General features: G+C 39.2%; 1 protein-coding gene across 2 annotated transcripts in view; it reads left to right on the forward strand.

The window, feature by feature from the left end:
• The window catches only part of WWC2 (WW and C2 domain containing 2), a 100,242-nt gene that overhangs the window by 15,601 nt on the left and 58,518 nt on the right, over nucleotides 1–26,123 (forward strand). For both annotated transcript variants that reach the window (XM_065633328.1, XM_065633329.1), the window contains exon 2: nucleotides 18,047–18,156. In XM_065633328.1, coding sequence (XP_065489400.1) covers nucleotides 18,047–18,156 — 110 coding nt within the window. The remainder of the gene's footprint in view (nucleotides 1–18,046; nucleotides 18,157–26,123) is intronic.

The following is a 26,123-nucleotide window of genomic DNA, read 5'->3' on the forward strand; positions in this document are numbered from 1 at the left end:
AACCCATTAACAAGTATTTGGGCCACCCATAAAGGACTTTGGTTATAGCCTAAGTGTAGTGAGCATCAGTACAGTACAGGTCCTTTAAATATCAACTAAACTTCCTAGACAGGTTTGTGAAAGGAAGAGATTTTGTTTTCCCAAAGCCCAGTGAAAGGATCAAAAAATGCTCTAGCTTGCTTTTTTTCAGCTGGCACAGTGGATTGCCATGCTCCATCAGCCAGACTAATTCTTTGGCTGCCAGTGAGGGTCACCAAGCACTGCTGCTTCCTTGCGTATCTCCCAGCAGCTGACTTCAGAGGGACAACGGGAACAACAATCCAGGCTTGGAGAAACAAGATGACAACGCTGTTAGTTACTTTGCAAACTCTATCAATTTCTTTTGTCTAAGGCCATGCATTTCTTCTGCAGGCTCTGGTCAAAAGAAGACAGATGTCATTATAAAAAACCAAATGTGGCAGCATTTGGTTTTTTAGGCTCTGTATGTGTGGTTATGGATTCTAGGATTCCAAATAAAAGATGCCTGTTGTTATAATTCAATTCTTGAAGGCAGGAACCGCTTCTAGACAGAATGTCTTGTATATATAGAATTGCTAATAATGGTTGAAATACTGTAACGTTAAGAAATGAGCAGTACTGGTACCTGGAGACTGCTCTGGTACCATTTGGTGGATATCTCTTGTTCTTTAAAGTGATATTCTGATTCATGTAAGGTTACATAAACCGAACCAGAGACCTTATTACAAGCTGTTTGTTGTAAATACAAGTGATAGAAATACAAGAACTTTAACATGGAAAAAGCAGTAAGGTGAAGGAGAGCAAATATGATGGGCAAAATGAAATGCTTTTTGTATCTTGGGCATGAAGCAGTGAAGTGAGCAAAAAGGACAGAACTTAGACCCTTTCACCTGAATTTCCAAGGAAAGAGCATAATTTTTCCACTAATCAGTGTAAAAGCTGATGAAACACAGGAGTTGGGTTGAAAAAAGCAGTGAAAAGCTATGCAGATCACCTTTAGGAAGGAATGTGGGTGCTTTATTTTATTGCAAAACCCTGCATTTTGTCCTTACTGCTTTTGCCTATAAAAGTTCAGTTCTTCATAGCATGGCACGAAAAGAGATGCTTGGTATAATGACAGCTGAAATCCTGAAATGATCAGCCTGCAAGTACGCTAAAAAATGTTTAGAACTAAAAGAAAAGAGTGGATTTTCTTCATTAAACAAGCACGCAGCACTGATTCCTGCTAACTTCTACCATTTCAAAGACTTGACAGAAGATCAAATCTCCCTTTTTATGGCTGATTTAAATCAATCATTGTTCTGTCTGGCAGAATTCCAAGCCCACATATTAAAGCTCTTTTGAGAATTATCCTTCCCCCACCCTAGGTTGTATCTGCCAGATCAGGAAATTCCAGCTTCTTCTCTGAAATTTACTATGGAATCCCCAGAGTCTAAAATGTAGAAAACAGATTTTTTTTTTTCCTTTCCCTGGACTGTGAATAATCATGATCTTCTCTTTCTTCCTAACCTTTTCACATACTTTCTAAAATAGAACTTTAGCCACTCTGAGTGCCTGCAGATAAGCTAAAAAACAATTACATGGACTGTCATGAGCTTGGAAATCTGTCCTCTTGTTAGGTCAAATTCCATGCTTGTACGCTTTCTGACTGAATCTTAATTTTACTTATAGTTGCTTTACTTAATATACTGTAGAGCACTGAAATGCATGCAGGTACCTAATGGTGTTTTCAACAGATTAGATGGTTGACTCTTACTTAATTACAGTGCGCGTACTTTTAAGTTTTCCAATGCTTCTGGAAATTGTTTTAGATGACTGATGTCTATAGGACAAGTGAGAAGCCTACCCTCCAAGTAGATACATTTTGTTTTAAAAGTTTGAATGATACATGAAGTAATTTTCCAAAGGAACCTAAGGATATCAGGTGGAACTGGAGAAAAAAAATAGTATCTCAAAGTATTAATATTTACATTAAAGATTTTTCATGGAAGCAACTGATGTAGATTCATTTATGAGAGATAGTAAGGTACTTCCATTGAGAAGTTTAAAGAGATTCCATAAGTAATTAGATAGTAGAGATTTGTATCTGGACTATTTTTTAAGAGCGATCTTCTCTATTCAGTTTAAAAGAATAATAAAAGGCAAATGGAGATGTAATGCTTATCTTGGCAAGGAGTGACTGTGTATTTCTACTGTGAGAGCTGATGTTGAGGTTTTTCATTACTCAAGCTGTATAAAAACTTCACATCTAACAAAATGCTTAAAGTGATTTTTATGAAATAATCATTTTAAAATACTGTGTCTAAGAAATTCAAGAAGTCTGTGAAATTGCAGCTTTCTAGTCAGCTGCATTTATTGAAACATTGCTTATATGGCAACTTGCCTCTTCCAGTACAAAAGATATATACAGCGTGGGAGATTACTGTTTAATCAATTGTTTATGCTTAGGTGTTGCTTTTCTCTGAAAGTGCCTCTGCTCAGTATTTGAGAAAGTATGGTAGTTTTCAGTGTCATTAGCAGTTGTTTTTTAAACTGTCTCCTTACTAGAGCCTAGTTTTGGCTAAAAAAAGTCAAAATGTCAAAAGTAAAACCTCTCACAGAAGGATAAAATATTTTTAGGTTTTTATTTTGGCAAACATGACAAAAGTCAGGTAACTAAGGTGTTAATCACCTACAAAGTTTGCTTCTAGCCTTGTTGAAGGCAATGGCGAGGCTGCCTTTGATGTAGAAGGAGGTTGCACGTGGAAGTTTCCTTGGCTTGTTCTGTGAAGTTGTGTGTCCTTCGCAGGATTGGGCGCTTCACTGATTTACATTGTTCTCCTTTGAAATTCAAGTAGCCAGTAGATCAAGGTACTGCAATAAAAATAAATGTTCCTAATTGCCCAAGGATTTCCATTTCGTAATACAACAGGAATGAAATGCTGCTCTCTATAATTTCTTCCCTTTTCTCAGAAATAGGGCTTTGCAACCAGCTAAGGTTCATTGTTAGTCCAAAACCCCACCAAAATCTGCATAAAAGCCGCACAAGGTAGTTAAGCACCTCTCCAATTTTGCATGCTTAGTCTTATCTGTCTGTTTTAACAGTTTAATCATTAGGAGGAGTAGTAGTAATCACGTATATTACAGTACTGCCTACAGTCTCCCGCAAGAACCAGGGTTTCAGTGTCTGTTCGTAACTCTGTTGTTTCATGACTAGTTCACACCAATCTGAACTGGGACTGCAAGTGGTTCCACCCTCTCTCTTGCATTGGCATTTGTACTAGTAGTGAACTCGTTAGGCAGCTAAACTGGTTAAAAAAAAAATTTCAATCTCTCCTACTGTTTTATTTCTTTGAACTTACTTACTGTAGAGTCAGATGAATGCCAGCACAAGAGGAGGACCATGTACATGTAGCATGGAGGAAGAACAGAACCGTGATAGCCAGGTTAGATCCACTTAAATTGTTATGAAACCTCGGTATTTGGTTTAACAAGTAAAAAAGATTTTTTTTTTTTTTTTGTAGTCAAGATACACAATGATGGAGTTCTAAGCTCCAAGAAATGAAGGCAAGGGAGGAGTGAATACACATATATGTATATGTGCGCATGTGGTTTGGAAGTGTGGCGACAGCAAAGATTTAAAAATTATATGCAAACCCCATGATCAGCTGTGAGATCAGAGTTACTCAAGTACAACTTCTTGGGGTAGCTTGTTCCACTGCATGCCTGTCCTCATGGTGATTTTTTTTTTTTCCTTATATCCAGTCTGAACTTGTTTCAGCTTATGCCTGTTTTCTCTCATCCTCCCACCATGCCCACCCCTGCAAAGAGCCTGATGCAGTCGTCTTGAAAACTTCCTTGCAGGTAGGGGCAGGCTGCTGTTGCATCCCACTGGAGCTGCCTCTTCTCCAGGCTGAACAAACCCCTGTCCCTCAGCCTCTCCTCACAGGGCAAGTGCTCCCAGCCATCCTGGTGGCCTTCCTCTGGACTTCCTCCAGTTTTTTGATGTTTTTCTTGCCGTAGGAGACCAGAAATGGATGCAGTCTGATTTGAGATACAGTCTGATGAGTGCAGAGTGGAGGAGGTAATCACTTCCTTTGATCTGCTGGCCACACTCTGGCCGATACAGGAGACTGTTGGCTTTCTCTGCAGCCAGGGCACTGGGTCACTGCCAGTTCACTGCCCACCAGGACCCCAGAGCTGCTCCACAGCTGATCAGCCCCAGCCTGTGTCGCTGTAAGGAGCATTTCCTTCCTGGATGCAGGACTTTGCATTTATTATTGCTGAATCCCTGAGGGTTCCTGTTTGCCCATTCCTGTAGCCCAAGTCCTTCTGAATGGTGGTCATGTCCTTGACAATGTTGATTTCTGCCCCTCCAGTCTGATGTTGTCTGCAAGTCTGATGAGAACACACTCTGATGCCTCCTCCCAGTCACTGATACAGAGGTTAAATGGGACGGGTCCTTAAGATAATCCACTTCTTACTGACTTCCAGGTAGAATACAACCCATTGACCACCACAAAAGAAGGCAAGCCTGGACTGCAGGCTGCTCGTATGAGACTAGAACAGATGGAGAGAAGTGGTATCATGTTTTTAGTCAAAAGTGGAGACTAATTGTGACTTCTTTCCATTCAAGATGGAACCTGTTGCTGTGAGTGTTGTGGGAGCTGGACTGCTGCAGTAATTGATTACTCTCTCAACTTGGGTTACCTTTCCATTTTTATTAGAATTCAGTATTGACCATATGTTGCCAGAAATGGGATTACTGTAAATCTAAGAAATGTCAACTTTGATATTTATTTTTTAAAACCATTATTCGTGCATATAAGTCAACAGAAGCAAAAAAAAAAAAAAAGGTTAGGAAAAACTCTAGTGGCTCATTATAAAATGTTAAATAAATGTTTATTAAATAAGAATACATTAAAGGGACTTCAAAGATATCTTCGCTTATGAGTTGCAGTAGCTCTGTAATGTTGTTCTCTGTAGTGAGGCTGTTTTAAGAATTCTTTCTAACAAAGGTTTAGTTCGAAGTGTGTGCACAAGGCCAAAGTTGGTTGGTTTTTTTTTCCTCCCTCTTGGAAGCATTCTCTTCACTTTCATCATTGTGAATTAACTCTTAGGATTTGTCTGTTATGTGTTCCTGTCACCAAAGAAGAAAGACTGTGGCATACTGTTTAGCTATGCTGCTATTTTAGTAGCTATCTTGAAAAGTATTGCCTCTCTTATGGGTTTTTGTTTGTTTTGTTGTCTTTAATCATTAATGTAAAGGTGAGCATCTCCTATGTAACTAGTCTTTTATTTAAATTTACTTTAAGACAAGATATTGTATCTGACATGGTTTCTGTCTTTGGAATTCCAATGTCCGGTCATAACGGCCTCAGGCGAGGAAGGAGTAGCAGATTTAATTAATCTTTCTGCATGTGCTAGAAAAGGAGTAAATTTAGAATAGAAACTCCAATAGAAAAATGGTTGCAACTGGAATATCATGTTTACTGTCACTGTCGATCTGTGATTTTTATTTTTTGTCAACTGTGTTCTTGAAAGCAATTACAATTTTGACCTCAACAAAATGCTGTCACAGTGAGGTCCAGATATGATTGTGTGTTCTGCAGAACTTCGTTTTGAGCTTGCTCTTATGCACTATGTGTGCCTCCTTGTAGTGTGAGAAATAGAAAATAATTACTGCCTGTTCCTTTTCTTGTATATCTCTGTAAGGAACTTCCAAGACGAATAATTTTAATCTGTTCAGTTACGTATATCATTCTGTACCATGATTACCATTGCCCGCTTTTCTCTGTGTCTTGGTCTGCAGTTTTACTTTCTGGATGATGTTGTGGTGCTGAACTACAGGACTCTTAGAGCTGAATGCAGTATTAAAATGTAATCAAACAATAGCTTTATAGAAATTATATGGTGATGTTTTCTGTTTTGTTTTACATTTCTTTCTTTGTAACTTGGTAACAAAGCTGTTTGGTGTTTTGGCTTCTGTTAAATGTTGAGCTGATTCAAAGAGCCATCCATGCAATCACAGAATGGTTTGGCTTGGAAGGGACCTTGAAGATCATCTAGTTCCAACCCCATGCCATGGGCAGGGACACCTTCCACTAGATCAGGTTGCTCAAAGCCCCGTCCGACCTGGCCTTGAACGCTGCCAGGGATGGGGCATCCACAGCTTCTCTGGGCAGCCTGTTCCTGTGCCTCACCACCCTCGTGGTGAAAAATGTCTTCCTTATACCTAATCTAAATCTACCCTATTTCAGTTTAAAGCCGTTACCTCTTGTGCTGTCACTACATGCCCTTGTAAAAAGTCCCTCTCCAGCTTTCTTGTAGGTACCTTTAGGTACCGGCAGGCTGCTATAAGGTCTCCCCAGAGACTTCTCTTCTTGAGGCTGAACAACCCCAACTCTCTCAGCCTGTCCTCATAGGAGAGGTGCTCCAGCCCTCAGATCATCTTCATGGCCTTCGTCTGGACTTGCTCCAACAGGTCCACATGTCCTCCTTATGTTGAGGGCTCCAGAGTTGGATGCAGTACTCCAGGTGGGGTCTCACGAGAGTGGAGTAGAGGGGGAGAATCACCTCCCTTGACCTGCTGGCCGTGCTGCTTCTGATGCAGTCCAGGGTACAACTGGCTTTCTGGGCTGTGAGTACACATTGCTGGGTCATGTTAAGCTTCTCATCAACCAACACCCCCAAGTCCTTCTCCTCAGGGCTGCTCCGAATCCATTTTCTGCTCAGCCTGTATTTGTGCTTGGGTTTGCTCCAACCCAGGGCAGGACCTCACGCCTGGCCTTGTGGAACTTCTTGAGGTTCACATAGGTCTACAAGGAGTTGAATGACTTCTTCAGTGGTGTTGGCAAAACTGTGTAATGTCTCTTGCTTCAATTAAAAGTTATTCAGCAATTGAATTTGAAAATGTGCAAAATAACCTCACTCTGGTATTCTTATCTTCCTTCCCCTTCTTGCATATGCTTTCACCTTGAAAGACAGGGCTGGTAAAAAACATTGCTGGTACGTACTCATGGGAGTATTGTGAATATTGCTTTGATGTTTGTAGGCTTATTTGAAGAAATTATGATAATTTAGTCTGTGCTATTAGCAACCATAGCCCAGGACTAGGTTTTAATATGTACTATATTCTCTGAAGTAAATTTTTAACCTGGATTAGAATAATATTTTTAAGCTAGTGATGCAAACTGCTAATAAACCTGAAGCAAGTGCATTTCCACATGTGACAAAGGTAGACAGCTCTATTCCAGTCTCGTAAGTAGAGCATTAGCTCATCTGGCAGTTCCAGGTTCCCTTTTACAGTGTCTCACAGAATTCCTCAGCAATCCTTGCAAATTACTGCCTTGGAAGTATTTTCCCTGCTCTGAACAACTGTTTGTGCCAAATGTACTGAGTAAAGGGGGATATGTGATAAGCAATTGTATGCATATCTGACCTGAAAGATGTTTAGTCAGTTTGACATGAGTCATACATGAGAGGCAAAAGCTGGTTTCTTTTTTTTTTTTTTTTAATAGAAAGCCACACTGCAATAAACTGCATATGTGCTGTATTCCTCCTAGTGACTACTAGAAAATTTGCGGTATTCGTTACAGGTTTTGGGGTGGTTTTTTAAGGCAGTTTCTGGGAGTGGGTGTGTGGGAAGGAAGTCACAGCAGAACACTTAGACGTTTCCTGTTGGATAATTGTTGCATATTTCCCATTCCTCAAACCGTACTGCCACTGGGAAGAAATTTAATTTAAAACTTGAATTCAGTTAATATTGTGAATAAAGAAATATAAAAATAGTAGAGATGCTGAATGAACTCTACATTGATTTTGTTTAATATAATACTATTTCAAGAGTGTCTTGGAACAGACAAAGAAAGGCAGTTTAATTTTAATAAAAGCATTACGAACTAGGGTTCTACATATTAAAATAGTTGGTGGAAGGGATTAAATGTAGGCTAGAATATCTGTATATCTGAAGTCTTTTTATAATTTTAATTTTACAATACTGCAACGTTACGGTACCCTGACACTTCCACATCTTGCACTTTTAAGTTCAGTGTTAGATTTGTATAAAGGAAACATACTTGCTACAGCTGTTTTTCGCTATTTCAGTTTTGTGCAGTTTTACTAATATATAAGTCAGGCTGTGGCTTCCATCACTCTGCTCTCAAGAATGTAAAGATTTTTCTAGAGGCTGTCTTCTGTGAAACCATAACTGAAGTTATTTGAGGGAACTTTATGTTTGCACCAAGGGTTTGCAGACTTTTAAATGGTTTATTATTAATATTAAAATATAAATATATTTCCCTTTCCTTTTTTTTTAATATTATGCTGCTTGCAGTTTTATGAAATCAATGGCGTGTTTGTTCATTTTCCATGCAAAAAATAATATACTAATACATTTTATAGATATTATAATTTAATGTGTTATAATTTTAATGTATTAATATATTAATACATTTTAAAGATTTCTCCTTCTCTGGTAGCATCTGGAAATAGAGCTGCCCAGTGCCCAGAGGCTGGCCAAGGGACTGGGTACCCTTTGAGCTCTCATCTAGCTGTGTCCTGCAGAACACGTGATGATTTAATGAAGTATGCATTAAAAATTGCTAGAAAACAAGTGATGGGATGAGAAGCTAGAAAACAAGTGATGGGATGAGAAGCTAGAAACTGGGACATGAAGAACTCAGTATGGAGAATAATGTTTGGAGTGGGGTGCTGTCTCCCTCTGGGCGCGGTTTGTGGGTCTGTAGCCGAATTGCAGTGACCTTGGCGTTTATTCAAGTTCGCTCTTCCCACCTTCTGGAATGATTGGAGTACTGGCTGGAGTGCTTCACAGCGCTGAAGTCCAATGTTTGTGAGGTTATTTGAGATGTTCGGGTGGATGGTACTTTTCAGAAGTGCTTGTCACACATTTAAGTTTCCTGCTACTGAAATTGGTAACGCTCCTGCTGACTTCAGTGGGAGCAGAGTTAGGTGAGGGGAATCTTCAAGTGTCCTCTCTATAAATCCAAAGGTTCCTTGCAATACAAGTGTTTGTTTACAAGAGGAGTGAAGGGGAGTTTGCAGCACAAAATTTTCAAAATAATTTTCTTTATCTGATGAGGTGAGTAGTGGGGTGATTTGGACTAGTGTCTTTATGAAATTACAGAAAGGAGGACGAGGAAACATCAGGGACAGGGAAGATCTTTGAATGCTGACATTAGCTATCATGACTCTTCTCTGGTTTTGGCTGTGTTCTTTCTTGGAAATGCATTTCTCTTTCTGAGCCTTAATTTTCACACTACATAAATGTCCTATACTTAACCGTATAGTAGTTAACTATCTGCCATGAACACTGCTTTTGATACTTAGTGCCTGACAGATAGCCAAGCTGACAAATCATCCAAAATAACAGAATAAATGTTTAAATTCTCTACTGTAAGTGTTTCAGTTTTGATTTATTCTAATAAAGTATTCCAATCTATGGACATTTTCCTCCCATTGTTTGTTATACCATGCTTCAATTAAATGGTAAACCTTTGGGGACAGACGTTTCTCCTGTTTGCATATGGAAATTATTGCAGAGTTTATGCCTTTTTTTGAACTCCACAAACCAATGCTTGACTGGGTCTGTGGTTTTGGTGGTTTATTTTATTTTTGTTTGGTTGGTTTTTTACTTGTATATTTCTAAGGGTACATATTTGTATTTTAGAGGAATACTTTGACAATAAATGTGTGAAATGAGAAGCAGAGTGGTACAAGACAGGTAAAGGAAACATTTTGAAGTCTGTTTTGCATGTAGAGATTGCAGGATTGGGAGCGCTTAAAATTACTGGAAAAATATAATGCTGTTCATGGTTTTAGGTTAAAAGTCATAGCTGAGTGTCTTAATTGTTCTCCATTGATGACAACATGGTTTCCCTCTATCAAGAGTATACAGCCATGTATATACAAATAACCTATAGCAGCCCTGCACATAATAGCCTTTTCATAATGTCACTGCATTTGAGCTTTCCGGGGGAAAGCTCAAAGGTCGTGTCGTTGGTTTATGGCTGTGGAATTACCCCTGTGCTAGGGTATGGTTATCAGACATTCCTCACATTCCAGGTGCCTAATATTATAGTGCTTACAGGCCAGCACAGGACCAACTGCTGTGTCAAAGAAAAACACAGGAGAAAACACGCATGGCATTAACCCATTTCCACTCCTCTGCTCCCCCTTCACCCATAACCTTTCAAAATGTCACCTTTGCATTGAACTTGGCAATGTTTAAAGGATATACAAATTACAAGTAGTGATTTGGTTGGGGGATTTGCCCTACAAAAACAAATAGCTAGTATGCTGAGCTGGAAAATATTGGTTCTCCTTGTCACTTAAATATTTGATTCCTTTCAGTACCCTCAAGGATAAAGTGATGTAGTAAAATGTATAGCTGTGTTCAACATGGCCTATTTTCCTTCACTGATGGTAATTGTAAAGTGGAAGGCCAAAACATTTTTATCATAATTGAAAGGAAAAGGAAACAAAAAAACACGCCAGCAGGCAGTTTGACCTGGTCCTGCAACCAGTGGGTGTGGGTCCCTTCCTTCCCAGCAGCACTCTTCCCCTCCTGGCTCTGGGCTATTTGGTGTATGTGCCTTTTCAGAAGCACCTGTGAAGGGGCAGGGTGAGCTGACATGGAGCTAATGCATATGGCATCTGATGGTCAACTGGAAGGCGGCACATTCCCCCTCCACTCCCCTTCCCTTATCTTCTGCCTCCGGTACTGAAATCTTTAAGTTGTGTGTCCTCTGCTTGCATTCTCTCATGTGTGTGCATGTGAGAAGGACAACAGTTCCCTGTTTTGTGTGTTTTTCCGTGGAGGACAGGCAAGTTCTTTAGAGGACCTGAAGATTTCCATCCTTAACTTTTCTGTATTGCATAAAGCTTAGGGAGTTTGTGGCTGTGTAGGATTTTTGAGCATTGAAAATAAGTCTTTTAAAATAAAGAAATAAAAAATATAGTATTTTTTGTTAATATATTGTAAGTACTTAGTTGCTGATGATTTTGCAGTATACTTGCAAAACTAAGTGAAGTAGGAGGACATTTTTGGGGAAAACTGTGTGTGTTCTACCATATAAGTTTGGGGGGGTTTTTAATTTTTTTTTTTTTTCCCCCCCCTTTGGTTACTTGGTGACTTTCTTGGAGATTGGTTTGCTTCACTACTACTGCAGATTTTACTTGTCCCTTTAAGGCAAAAAAACCCCAGCTAGATGTCCTCTATTTATCTAAAGGGATAGCATTTGTTATGTAGGGGGATTTTGTTGTTGTTCAGTTATGTTTGTTTTCAGGTTTTGTTTTTGGAAACTTACTTGTTCTGCTGTTAAAATAAGTGGACTCATTCTTTGCAGTTATAAGTAGATTTTTGGTTTAAAGAACTTGTTCCTCCCAATGTAGAATGCATCTCTTCTGGTAAATACATGGCTGTATTGGCTTAAAGTTGTTAGGTTTGTAATAGATATTGGAAACTAAGAATGTTTGTGAGATTTCTGGTTTTTGGTGTTGTACAAGTTTAATAAGTGATGAGTCGATATATTGAATTTAGGATTTTTTGTTGTGGTGGGTTTGCAGAAAGGTTGGGTGGTTTGTTTTCATCCTTGCCCTGGCAGTTAAATGTTTAACTAGAACAAGAAGGGTAGTTCCTGGAAAACATTTGAGGAATGGAGTACAGTTTTCTACTGTGGTTAGTGCTTGTGCTCAAGACCAGTCGTTGGTGAGGTACTAGCTTGTTATTTCTAAGCAGCGCTTACTGAATATGGTGCATGGTTGTGTGCCGTGGTTCAGTGTACAAAACTCTGAGCTGGTCTTCAGGAAGGGCTGGAGTACTTTGACTAAATTACAGAGAAGAAGCTGCTCATGCAGTACTCTAACAAGGTTTAAAAAAACCCCAAAGCCTATGAGGACAGAAAATGATTAGATTTTAATTTCTGCTTGATCTGTGTGCTTCCTGAACGCAATACTGTGTTCACCTAGGCTGCTGGCTAGTTACATGAGCCTTTTAATGGGAAATGTATTTTTTAGTCTTAGACGTTCCTTGAAACATCATTGAATGTAGTCTAGTCCTATCTGGATGAACCTGTAGCTGTCTTGTAATATGGGAGATGATGTAAACCACCGTCACTACAAGTTCAGTACTGGAAACCAACTTTTTGAACTTGTAAAATAGTTGTGAGAGCCCATTGTCTCAGTAGTACCTACCCAAATAACGTCCAGCCATTATGTGTTGCTGTAAGGTGGTGACCTTATGTACCTGTCTTAGTATAATGCCCTAACTGCATGTGTGTACATTCTCATTTACCAATAAAACCCTCTAAAACCCAAGAAATATATTTCTTTAAGGCCTGCAGCCTGTTATAAGTATTCAAGGTCTTGTTACCAAGAGCCAAATGAGCTGTAATCTGGAAAACAAGTGAAAATTATTAAAGGTATCCAGGAAATACTTGCTGATGGAGTGAATAAATCTTTGTCTCCTAAAAGTGTTTAGCTCTGCTGTGACATTATTCTCTGCAGTTAGTTTTTGAGTATGCAGTTGTGGTGCAAAAAGGTGAAGGCATGGTACTATTTATGTACTGCTGACTGCTCCGTGCAAATGCCGGGAGCGTGGTCGGGAATGTTTGCCTGTAAACCTGTCCTGTTGGTTGCAGTATGTGCGATACGAACCAAGCAGATTAATGGTGCACATGCTAGTGGCTCTAGGCATAGAGCAGCATAATTTAACGTTCCTGAGAATTTTTCGTAATTAAAGAATGGGGTGATATTTAGTTTCTAGTAATTCTTAGTTTCTTAGTAATTCTATGTTGATGTAGAAAAGGTAACACGCACGTTTACTGTCTTCTAAATATAGACACTTGTTAAGGTTTTGTTGCATACACCTTGTGAACAAGGTAAACAGATGTACGACCTTACTATATTTATTTATTTTACACCACTACTCTAAAACGGGCTGCCTCCATGCTACTCCTTAGTTGATGTGTTCTAATGTTGTACTGATGTCAACTTAGTTACTCTTTCAAAATAATACCTGTAATAAAGTGGCAGTATATCTTAGTAATACCCTTGTTAAAAGAGAATGTACCTAAGCAATACAAAGGTTGTACATAATGTCTTGGCCCAGCATCTGAATGGGAGGCACTACTGTGCTAGGAACATGGTGTTTAGAAGCTGAAATCCTGTCAACAGACTTACGAATGAGCTTTTTGGAAGGAGGGAGGGATTGTGCATGGGATTTTGCTAGCTTACTGAACTGAACGAATAAAGAATATGGTAAAAGGGTGCTTCATGGGCGTGCAAATTCTGCCCTTTTCTACAGACTAATGGCCCAGTCACTACTTTTAAAGTTAGGAAAGTGACAGCAGTGTTATTAATAAAAAGTAAATTCATTTTGTTGCAGCTTTAGCCACTGGAAATTGTAGAAGAGAAAATTGTCTTCCTGATGTAATTTTCATGGTGTTAATGGATACCGAGCTCAGCCATTGGGAGCAGTAGTGCCTCTTTTTAACTCTGACCTGCAACGTGGAACTGGAGCTTGGTCTCTTTTGCCATTTTATATGCACTTTGGTGCCTGGTATAGTATTCATCCTACTTAAATTTAGTTACCTTGTATATGCTAAGGAGCATTGCATTCAGACTCCTTCTGTAGTTACTAGTAATAGAGGGAAACGTTCAGTGTGATCAATCTTTAAATAGATGTGCTGAACCAGACTCTCTAGGGAACCTAAAGGAGTAATTCATGTTAGATAACTAACTTTTGAAGTTAATGAGATCGATTGCACCCCTGAGTTTTATGTAAGAAATCTGTCTTGGGTGCCTAAAGTGAGTAAAATCCGTGTTTGGGAGTATATTTGGGATGGGATTAGAAACATGTTTATAGATCCTTCAAAGTCACAATGTCTATTGTGTTAGAAAGTTGGGTAGGAATTGAATTGATTTTAAGATTCAACTTGAGCACTGAATTGAGGAGTTCTAGTGAAGAATTTAGAGCACTTTTCTTCTTCTATTTATACATTCCTTTCCCTGATCAGTTGATTTAAATTTTAACATTTGCTGGTCTTGAGCTACTGGACCAAAATAAGAATTAAATACTTTGTCGTCCTTTTGCAAAATGAGAAATTAGCAGATGCCGATCACATGTTTCGATTCTATGTCATTGTGCTAACTGAAAATATTTGTGAGGAAGTGCTCAGAGGAATCTTTTTGTGTTACTGCTGTATTGTGTTATTGGTAAGTCAACTGTACACTGTTCTCTAATGGCGTATGTAGTTAAATGAGCCAGATTCCAGGTAGGTGTGCATGTGGTCCTTCCATCACTGGGTTGCTTCTGTTATGTTTTAATAGGTGCTCATTCCTGCACATCTTAATGGTAACTTGTGTTTTGTCTTCTCAGTTCCCAGAGTGTGGAGAAGAGGTATATTTTTCAGAACAGTTTCTGTCTAGAAAAAGTAATAATGCATTGTAAGAGAATATAAATAACATGTAATGTACATCATTATATATGAGAATGAATGGGTGTGAAATTTAATCAGTACAACACTTCATATAAGTGCCACACAAGATCTTGCTACATGGCAAAGAACATGAGGTCATTTAGATAGAGGATAATTGAGTTTTAGAGAAAGTTTTCAAATGCGTGTTGAAGTTGCTATAGAAGTTGAGCATTGACCCCAGTTATAATTGAATTCAAAACTACAAGTCTTGACTGTAGGTCAAGCACCACACAGCAAAGGAGTTGTTCTTGGAAGTAGTTTTGAAAGAGATTTAGATGAACGCGTTCATAATTCTCAGGTGTTTATGTACCTCTTACCAACCTGCATTTTCTTCCTTTCTAATTGAGAAAGTCTCCGATTTTTTTTTTTTTTCCCCTCTGTGTCTCTTCCCTCTCCCCCTGCCTTTTCTGAGATCCACCTACAGTAACCTTTCTCTCTTCCCCACACCCTCCACCACATGTGTTATAAATCACAATAAATCAGTCTTACAAAATTGATGCAAATAATTCTATCTAAGTAAAACATGTCAAGCTGTACTCGCATAGTCCTTCAGAGTGTGGATAAAATCAGGTCTTGAAGTATTCCGAGGAGGTCAGTGGTGCTGGTATCATCTGACTTTAGAAGAGAGAGAAGACTGAATTCCTGATTTACCTATTGATAAAGCAAAGTCGTAACCATAACACGGGTAACCTGTGGTTCAGTATTACAGTTTATTTAATCCTGAGTGGATTCTGGAGAAAAAAGGAGTCAGAGCAAGAATGCAGCATTACTCTTGCATAGAACAATGTGTTGAAAATAGTGTGTGTGTGTATATATACACACACATACATATGCATACAGATTTTTAATAACATGCACATTGATAATCTCAGATCACAAAAGTGTGAAATAATACAGTGGATTGTCCACATCTTGACAGAAAGATAGCATTCACTAGTATATGTAATAAATTTCTTACTTTTTGTGGACCCTGATCTTAGGAAGAAACCTTTCTTTGTATTTTTGTGGTCTAGGGAGTACAGCAAGCAAGAAAGTGCACAAAGTTGTCCAAAGTGAACGGTATTGCACTGACAATCCATCAGTCTGTAGTTATGTTCCCATTTTACGGTGTCATCAGCCTCTTTATCAACTTCAGATGCACATACAGACTCTTACAGGCATGGTTGGAGCTGCAATAGCAACTGTTAATGATAACACATATATCAGTGTAGAGTCTACACTTTAAGATCTTAGCTGAACTTTATGTTTTGAAAATGTTAAAGAAAAGTGTGGATTCGAGGTGGCAATACAGCTTCTGAATTTGCAAGCTGTATTTGTCTCCTGTGTTTTCCAGGGCATCTGTGAAGTGATTTGCAATAGCACAATTACATACTGTTTACGTAATGGAATTACAGAATTCTTCCTGGTTTTCTTAAAAGTAGCTACTTCTTGTTACATGTGCCAGCTGCTTTTTCTCTTGATCTGAGGAGTACACTTTTATCCATATGCTGAAATTGGACTGTTGCAGCCATATTGGGTTGAGTAGATAAAAATGTTATATATGAGCTAAATGCTAATAAATTAGTCTTCACTTGGAAGGAGTTCTATAAAGTTAAAAAAAAAAAGTGCCCATAGCTGAGAATACTTGATCTTAATGATATGTATTAAACCCCCCCACCTTTTGTTAACTAATTGTACTTTACAGTATACTAAATGTGGACTTTTAACTCATCCTTTTTAGAGTATCAACATTCTTTAAGAGCATGTAAATTGATGACTACAAACGGAAAAATAATTATAAACTACCTCAGAATATCAGTGCCCTGAGACACAGCACTTAATCCTCTATTATGGTGCAATAAACCTCATTTTTCTTGGGTCACGGTTAATGAATGTAATGGCAGTCTGTCTATCATAGGTTATTGTGTCACAGATAATGATCTTCACACAGACAAGATTCCTTCAGTCCTTGCTCTCAGGTATTATTTCCTTTCCAATTACATCTCGTAACTCTCTTTGCTTTCAACTTTTGTCTTGCTAATTTTCTCTTGCATTTTACTTGTCTTCATGTCATGATAATCTCATCCATTTGCCGTATGTATTTTGAAAGTAAATATCGTTTATGTCGGGACAGTTCTGAGGACCCAAAGCAGTCTAATATCACCCTGTGCTGATTGCTGCTCTGCTGTAAAAGTCCACATCAGACTCAAAAATCTTGTGTTACTGAAAGACTCTGGAACAAAAAAGAGAGTCATAGGGATGTAACACTCTTAAGTAATTATGATCTTGTTATGTACAAACCTTTTTGTGTTTTAAAAATCTGTTCAGGAGCAGTTCTCCTGACATAGTTCAGATCTTAAGGCTGCAATGTCCAAGCATGATCCAGCAGAGCAGAACTTGTCCAGTACTGCCTGTATTTTGGGGCCTCTGTCTCCCTCTTCTTTTGTTTAAGGTCCAGAGTAAGTCACTCAATTAGTTTTCCAGGTTTTTTTAGTGTCACTTTAATTTATGGAATGTCTGGGATGAGAGAGCTGCTGCTATTCATTCTCATGGTGTCTGATTTCTGACAGGTGGTAACACCTGGACAGCACATCCACATGGGCAGAGTGGTCAGTGGTCTCACCTACAGAATGAGCTATAATAGTAAAAAGTCAGTATTTGATTAAAAATAAATTGGTGTGGAATGCAGATGAAAAGCCAGGATAGTACTGGGATTATATCCTTCCTGTGGAGGTAGTTTAAAAATCAAGTCTTGTGATTGTTGCTAAGTGAGGTGTGTGTTTTTGATGAAAGTTGAATGCTTATGTAGAGTTATAAATGAATTTATTAGATACCATCTGGGCATGTTTATGCTAGTTTGTTATGATTTCTGCTAGATGGTGTTTCAAATATTTTTACTACTTGAACTACAAGACCTGTGTTTTGAGTTAATGTTATAACATTAAGGCTAAGGATGACATTGGACTTTGATTTTTTTTTTTTTTAATTCAGTTTATGAAATGTTTTACGAAAATCGACATTTGTAATGTAATTTGAGGTGGGACTTCACAGCAGGATGTGGCCTAGTAGTTGGCACAGGTTCACATGACTAACCAGGTTTACCAAGGGGCTGTTGCTTTTACATGATTGACACTTCCTCTGAGCGGTCGTGTCCTGGGAACTCTGACACGGGTATCCGTGTTCCGTCCGCTGTGTGCTGTGGACAGCCTGGCCAAAGTTTGATTGTGTGTGTCGTCCTGGCTTCCAAAGGCTTCTCAGAGCAGCCTCGCTCAGAGCAGTGCCGTGTCCGGATTTAAAAATGAATGGCAGCAGCAGGAGAGGATACAACATGTAGGCTTGGCTTACTACAGACCTGGTCTCTCTCTAGAGGTCACTGGGAGGTTTAATGAATTGAGAAGGAAGGAATAGGGAAAAAACAAACCTAAAGCCTAAACTTCAAGAGGGATAAACCAGTTTGCTCCCTTTTTTCCCTGCTTTTTTTAGCTTCTGTCTTAATAGGTATTAATATGGATAACAAACATATGTATGGAAGAGATAAAAGCTATACCATTAACTTGTTTCTTTGATTTTAGGTTAACAAAGCCCTTGTCATTCGCGGATTGTGTTGGGGATGAACTACCGTGGGGATGGGAAGCCGCATATGATCCTCAGATTGGCGTATACTATATTGATCACGTCAACCGTAAGTGTTTTTCAGTTCACCATATTGATTATATAAGAAGGCTCATCATGATTTAGACTTTCCTAAGTAGCTTTTAAAGCATGACTGAGAGTACAGAAAAAATTATTGTGAGAGAAGTGTAGTTAAAGTAACAATTTCTGATTTTCAGTGGACAAATTACCCCATTCGTGTGCATGGGTTTGTTGGGGATGGTTGCAGATGTATTATACCTGGCTCAAAATTATTCCTATGACTCTTCATCTTTTGCTGTGGAAGAAGTCCATGTAATGTGTAGTAAATAAAGATAGTTTACATCTATTGGTATCTGTAAAGTATATTATGTTTGGTGGCTATTAAATGTTCAGTAATGCACACTGGCAGAGAGAGTCTGTATGAGTAACAAAAACTGGCTTCAGTCTCACTACTGAAAGGAACTATTGTGGATAAGGTAGTATGGAGTGTGAGGGCTATTTGTAAAAGGCATACAAGAAAATCCGCTGATACAAAATGACTAAATCTGATTTTACATATATTTTTAATTTGCATGGGAATTATGTCTAAACCATAAAAAACTACAGCAAAATTTGAAATACAATGCTTGTTGACTTATTGAAATGAATATATTCCTGAAAGCATTTTAATCTACTTTTTATGCGTCTGTTACTCCATATTAATTGACAAATTCCGTTTGAGATCAATACCTGAACATAGGTGCCTGCATCTGTGCTAGCAGTGCTGTGTACTTAAAGAATGTTAAGGTGTCTGTGGCCACTTGAGATGCTTTAGATTAGCAGAGCCAGCTGCATGAGTTCAGCAGGTATGGCATGGACGGTAAGAGACCAGTGGTCTTTTGGAACAAAGGTGGAGATGAGGCTCATTACCCTATGGCATTCTGAAATGTATGGGCAAGTGAATCAACTCTGAGATGTTTAAGCTGCTTTTTCAGTCAATAGGTATATGGTCAATACAGTCTGTGTAATGTAAAGCGTGATGTAGCTGCCTGGTTGGGTGACTGCTTTGAAGAAGAACTGATTTGGGCTCCTTTGGTTGGGTTGGACTGGGATGCTGGTAACCAGAATGAGACATTAGACATCTACTGTGCTTATTGAACCACCTGCAGATAAACACCTAATCTTGAACTGAATCCCATCCAGTAACCTCAGCTGAGGTTTTATAGCCCTGCTTTATTGGAATAGCAATGGGAGTCCTCTGATCTTACGTGTGGTGATAAACGTTTCTGAACTTTAAAAAATTAGGGACATACCTGGTTGAATTCAAAAGGTGAAGAAAGAAAAGGATTTGCTTCTGAATCTAAATGCTGTTATAAAAGGAAACTTGTCTTTAGCTTCTGCTTTGGCTAAAACTATAAAACTTAAAGCTATAAAATTTTGAGCAGGCAATCCACATTTCTGGGTGTTTTGAAAGTGTTTTCAGATTGCTACTCTTCGTCACTCTGATAAGTGTGCTCTTTTATTCCATACATGCTCAAAACTTTTTGTCAGTTCTAAAAATCTCAGCTTTTTAGTTTTGTTGCCTTAAAAAAAGGAGGGGATTAAATATTTTCCTTATGGTTAAATGCTATTTCTGTGCATTGAAGGTGAATTCCTGAACACTACAAGCTGTTGATGGAGTGAAGTTCTGCTTCATACACGTGTAAACTGTTGAGGCTTGGACAGCATTGTCCTAGAATTCTCTTGACATTTGTTAATATACTGCAAACACTGATGTTTTACTTAATAGAGGAGTTGTGTCCATCCATCTCTACATGTCTTTCTGTGGCTGGGCCAAATAAGTGTGATTAGCTAGGTTTGTTTATGTTATGTTACTGTGTATGATGGATGACAAAGTGGTATACTTTGATAGACTTGAAGTGGTTTCCATCCATTGTTCAGTAGTGCATTTGGTTTCCGTTACAGTAGCAATTTAAATGAAACTTATTATTTTGTAAAGTGGTATATTTAGGTTTTGTGTGCTGTATTTTGCAGTGTTTTGGTGAGAGTACTCTCGAGTTAATGGCAGGTAAACTGCCGAAGTGTTTTATGAGCAGATCATTTGCCTGATGTGCCAGGTGTGGAGCTTATAACTTCTGCTTCATCTGACTGGAGCACATGTGTTGTTTTGATGCTATTGAAATCTTTGGTATGGAGGTCACTAATAATTAGGGAGGGAAAAAGCCTTTCTAGAGAGCGAGTTTTGCACCTGCTTACTCCTTTATTAGCAGTGCAATAATTCAGATGTGTTGGCTACGCTTTTTGGATTTTAACTGTTAAAATTCTCAGTCAGGACAATGGGTATGTTAAAATGAGGAAGACTCCTTTACTCTTTTACCTGCATCAGTTCTGATTTTGTTAATTCTTTCTTTTACTGGACAAAGAAGCTCAGTGAGGGAGAAAAACTGCACGCACTGCTAAGAGAAGGACCAGATGGATAGATGCCTGAAAAACAGGTTGGATGATGTGGAATTCTAGGACCGTAAATGGCAGCTTGAGGGATAGTGCCCTGGGAAGAAATCTGCTCCCATGTATTAAGTAGGGAGAGCTGACTAGAGACGTTTCATGTTCACTGCCTTCTGCCCGGATTTATTTCAGCAAAATGTTTGAGGGAAGGCCCATTGATTTTGATTCTCTTCTCTTGCATCCCATAATGAATTATTCTGAACAGCTTCTCTATTATCTGTACTCCCCCCCCCCCCCCCCCCCCCCCATTATTGTTCTTACTGTGTGCCTCTATGCAAAGCTACATTTGATACGACTGTGAGGTTTCGGGTTGTCTTCAGGACCTTGGAGCCATTGTACTAAAACTGGCCAATGTTAAATTTCTTAAACCCGTCCAATAAGCCATGGGCAGCAGGCTGGACCTTAGCGCAATACACTGTAAATTCAGGTCTTACTCATGGTGGTTCCCTCCTTTTCTGGTAAAAACTGAAGATTGAAAACGTTAAGGATGGAATTTCCATTGGTGGTCAGCGCAGGACTTGTTCTTCTCCTCGTGAAGGCGGATATTGGCAAAACCCCCACTGATTTCAAGAAAGCAGTACTAGGCTGGACCTTGCGAAGTTCTAAAAATTCTACTGAATTTTTATAATGTCAGTTCTTCAAAAATTATTTAAATCAATGCATATTTTTAATAAAAATAAATATTTTCCCCATCCATGTAATTACCTGTCTCAGTCCTTTACCTTCCTTTCTCCCATACAAACCTGAGAAAAGCCTGCTTTCCTTAGCTGCTGGGAGAAACTCACTTTCTCCTCCACAGAGGGTAAGAGTTGGCTATGAGCAGTCTGCAGTTGTAAAACACTCCCGTAGACGTGAGGAACTTGCTTTTGGTGTCAATATGTCTAAGTGTAATTTGTTTGGTTTTGTCATCACACATTTTCTATAATTTTATATATTTTTATGAGGTGGTGGTTTTTTTTCAAACACACTGTTTGTGGTTTGTTTTTGTTTTTTCCTAGCTCTTACTGATTGTCTTAGAGCTTTCTCGTGATTCTTTTGGATGTGGTAACGTGCTTTGAGAAACACTGACTGAGGTCATTACCTTCTGAATGTATTACCCCAATTAAGAGTTTTAATGTGATGCTTTCAGCTTCAAGGGAGACCAGATTATGGGCCATCTGGCAAGGCAGAACGTGCATATGATGTGGGTAGCTAATACCATAAGAACCTAAATGCTTACCCTGTGGTTCAGTAGCGCCCTTTGTAAGAAGGATGACTGAAGGGATATTATTTGATGGTCAGGGACTGGGGTGTTCCTTTTGTGCGGAATCCTTCTTACTGTGATTTGGGAGAGTGAAAAATTTTTATACCTTACACTATTCATTCTTACAATCATTATTGCTTGTATATACTCATGTATTCATCTACTTCAGCTGTCCAATTTGCCAACATTTACTAATTTTGCTAAATAACATGGTCAGGAACTCAACGCAATACTAAAAATAACACAAACCTACTACTCTATTTTGTATATCTACAGGCAAAGTCATCACTTTCACATTTTTCCAATTCTTTTGCAGGGTTTTCAACATCAGGCGTTAAGTGGCTAAGATGCAAACATTTATGCTCTTAGAGCTTGGATTTGCAAACACTTTTAAGCTGATATAATCTCTGAAAGAATTGGTCCTGCTCTATTGCTATCTCTGGCCTTTTGTTCTGTTCCTGCAATGTTTTTTCTTATACTGGCATGAACATTTGCATGGCCAGACAGTGAATCAGATCAGGGAGCTGATTCGAGTTGAAACTAATCTGGTATGGAAAAAAAAAGTTGATATTTGTTCTCCTTTCCACACCCCTATTTATGCAATCAAGAGAGGGAAGGTGACCTGGGAATGCGAATGAACAGTCAGGTGGAAGAGACAGGGGACAGCGGCTTTTCATGGTAGCACTGGTTAACGGTATTTTGAAATGACAGCCTTGAACCTCCATCTGTACAGGTTTGCCAGGAAGCAGCTTTGACTCCGAGGCTGTGATTTCCAGGTGCACTTCTAGGGTGGTGGCAGCTGAAGCAGCTGTCATCACTTGCTCTGGTTCCTGCTCCCACGTTGTCTCAGCATGAGGATGTGCAGTAAATGCAGACAACAGGGAAGCACTCAGCTTCCTGACGTGTGTGAGTTGTCGTTCCCCACAGCTGCTCAGGTTTTCTGATCCAGATTGTTGCATGGGATGTGTGTAGATAAACAGCTGTGGAGCTAATGGGAGCAAGAAAAGGAAACTTCTACTTCTGGCTTGACATGAATAGTCTGAGGGAACCCTGAGCTGGGTGGAACAAGTTCCATCTTGCCTTCAGCACCCTACGTCTTCCTAAATAACTTATCACCTTCCAGTTCTTATTTTCAGGCTCAGGAATAACCAGGCAAGTGGTTTTCTTCATTGCATTGGTCTAGTTATCCTATAAAACACGTACTCTGCTGTTAGCAACGTTTAGTGACAAAGGTAACAGGAACTGAATCACAGAATTTAAAAGATAAGGATGGGAAGGAACAGCTACTCCTAGCCCAGTAGTATTTCAGACCATCACAATTGCTTTCTTTTTGCCACTCTGTACTTTGTATTCAATATGATGATTTTTCTCCCTGCCCTCCACCCCCAGAACTTTTCTTCAAAATGGAGTTAGACATCTACCTTCTCTGCTTCTGCAGCTGCTCCACACTTAGTTTTAGTTGTCCCCTTTGGAAGCATGAATTCACTTTTCCCAGGGACTGCATTCTACTACTGTTTTGTCCTCAAAGAAAAAGAAAATTGGGTCAGAGTGATGCTAAAACTTCAGGAAGCATAGAGGTAGAGGGATTTGTCTTTGCTTAGCTTGACCATAGAATTCATTGGAGGTCTTCATTTCCCCACTTGGCTTCTATCTTCTGAAAAGTTCAAAGCCTAGCTATTTACTTATACCATTTGACACTCGTAACACAATATTTTAACTACAGGTATTCTATTTCTTGCTGTAATCTTAAAGGCTTTCAAGCCAGTTTGCACCTGTGAACTGGTTTATCTGACATGGGACTTTTTGTGGATAGCCTGACTCTTCTCTACTCCAGCCTGGGACTGTAGTACATCTGCATCTCTGAAAGTACGCCAGACTGCTTCAGACAAGGGAGAAATCTGAAAATCCCACCTTGAGTCAGCAGTTACCATTAACTTGAGGGAGTCAAATGATGTATCATGATCATAAATGTGCAGTGTTTGTTCCCACGACCCATCACTGTCTTCTAAGCAAGTGGTGACATGCAAGCATGTGGGAAACAATTGTGAAGCCTCTTTACTGTCAGCAAACACACATGGTGAAAACCCAAGAGCAGTATATTTTATCTTGAATCTTATTTACAGGTAAGTATCTTCTCTGCACCCTGACTACCAGAAGGGATTAGGGTAATCTGGAGCCATGCTGGCTGCAGAAGGAGGGCTCGAGCAAGGAAGGCTCTGGATTAAAGATGATTTTAGCTGCTGAATTTTATGTAAACATCATACTTGTATGTTTTTCTTATGTCTCAGTTCTGATAGCCATAGCAGTAGAACATTACCTACTTACTGGATAATGTACAGCAAAATGCTCAGAGTTTCTACTGCATTTGACTGAAATATATAAGCATATGCTACCCAATACCTAGAGGAAACTAATGTGCCATAAGGATAACATTTTCAATATTTCTTCGTAAAAATTTCTGAATAAATATTTCTTGGAAATCTGCTCATGCTTGCATAGTGTAGCTGGAAAATTTTCTCTCGTTACTCAAATTCAAGCACAGAATTATTTCATGGAGAAGTGAAGAAAGTGTCTGGAAGAGAGGAGGCATTTTTGTGTGCAAGCTCCATGGCAGGAAACAAACTGTAGAGAGCTTGGTTGAGAGCATACTCTGAATAACCTAATTTTCCTCCATGTCTCTCTTTAGAACCCATATTCCATCTTATTACATAGTAGAATGTGATTTTCTCGGAGTATCCAGCAATGTGTTAGATCATTTTTAAGACACTGTATATGTCATCTTGTTGGGCTGCATGGTCTTATTGAAACTGCTGTCTCTGTAATGTGCTATTCTTTATTTTTATGTACCTATTGAACAAATTGAAATTATGTAATATTTGTTTGAGAGTTCTTCCTCTATTTTTTGGCTATGAATGCTTTGCTTTGTTTTGTTTTAATATGAATTGTAAGTATTTTTAAAAGTGGGGGGAGGGGGAAGCAATAAGGAAAAAAAAGGCATTCAGAAAGCCTCTGGTATGTAAACAATAAAGTGCATTCCTTAAGCTAGTCAGTAACACTTGGTTATTCTCCCTGAAACTGGTGCCGGTACATTCGCTCCTTTGCTGTTCATTAAGACTTGCATCTTAATTGCTTGCAATATTTGTTACGCCAGTTGAAGTACAATGAAGTAATATTTGCACTCTTTTTTTCCTAAGTGTATCTTTTTCTGATTGCAGGCAAGAAGTACTGGAGATTTGAAAGCCAGTTTGTTTATCATGAAACGTGGGATATACTTGTAGAATAAACATATCCGCAGGGATTACGTAACATTGTTGATAAAATTGCTGTCGCCACCCACTCCTAAGCTAACTCGCGTTATTCGGTGGTGGTTGATAGCAGACACCATTTTTCCTCTTCTGATGTTATATGTTTGCACCATCTTGAAACATTTTTGTGCGAGGTACTGTTGATACCTTGATTCTCCTTTGCTGCAGCTGGCGCAGTTCGGCTTGCCCTCGGCACGCGGTAAGCTGCTTCCCGGGTATCCCCTCCTTCTCAAACCACCTCTGTGGAGCAGGATGTAATCCTGTCACAGCAGAGGCACAGGGAGCTGTTCAAAAACCAGTCTGGATTGAGCTTGTGCGCTTTTTTCAGCCACTGGGGTTCAGGAGAAGCACTGGTGATGGGTGATCCTGAGGGATATAGTTAGCTGTTTGGTTTTGGGTTTTGCAGCCTATGTTACTCCCTTGAAAGTGGGATTTTGTTTGGTTGGAGGTAGTAGTCCTGCAATTATTATGCAAGATAACTAGAGACATCGGGTGTAATGGAATTATCTTTTCACCACTTACTATTTTAGGCAGAGACATTGCCACCCTGACACAGAGTGCCTGGCTGAGCTGTGACATGGTGCAGCCCGGAGCACAGCCGGCTGTGTGGCCACACGCTTCTGCAGCTGTCAGAAACACCCTCTTTTCAGGGCTCAGCCACTGCAGTTTTGCCACCTCTTGTCTTGTAGCCCTGGTTTCCAGGTCTGGAAACTTTCCTGTAAGTTGTATATGAGGGAGAAGGTGCATGGTATTGATGGGTAGATCCATATTTAAGATTCTAGTGGATAAGCAGATCCATAAATGGGCTTGCTGCTGCCAGAAAAAAGGATGTCTAGTTCCTTCCCCAGCTGGATTCTTCTTCTTCCTTTATACTGGCTCATTGGATCTTTGGTGACATGGCACAACTCACCTAACCTGCCAGAATGTGATGTATCTTCTTTTCATGTTACCTTTTGGAACCAGTGAGTGTTTGGGTGGGTTTAG

The sequence above is a fragment of the Caloenas nicobarica genome, chromosome 4 (assembly GCF_036013445.1).
Source record: "Caloenas nicobarica isolate bCalNic1 chromosome 4, bCalNic1.hap1, whole genome shotgun sequence".
NCBI classification, from domain to species: Eukaryota; Metazoa; Chordata; class Aves; order Columbiformes; family Columbidae; genus Caloenas; species Caloenas nicobarica.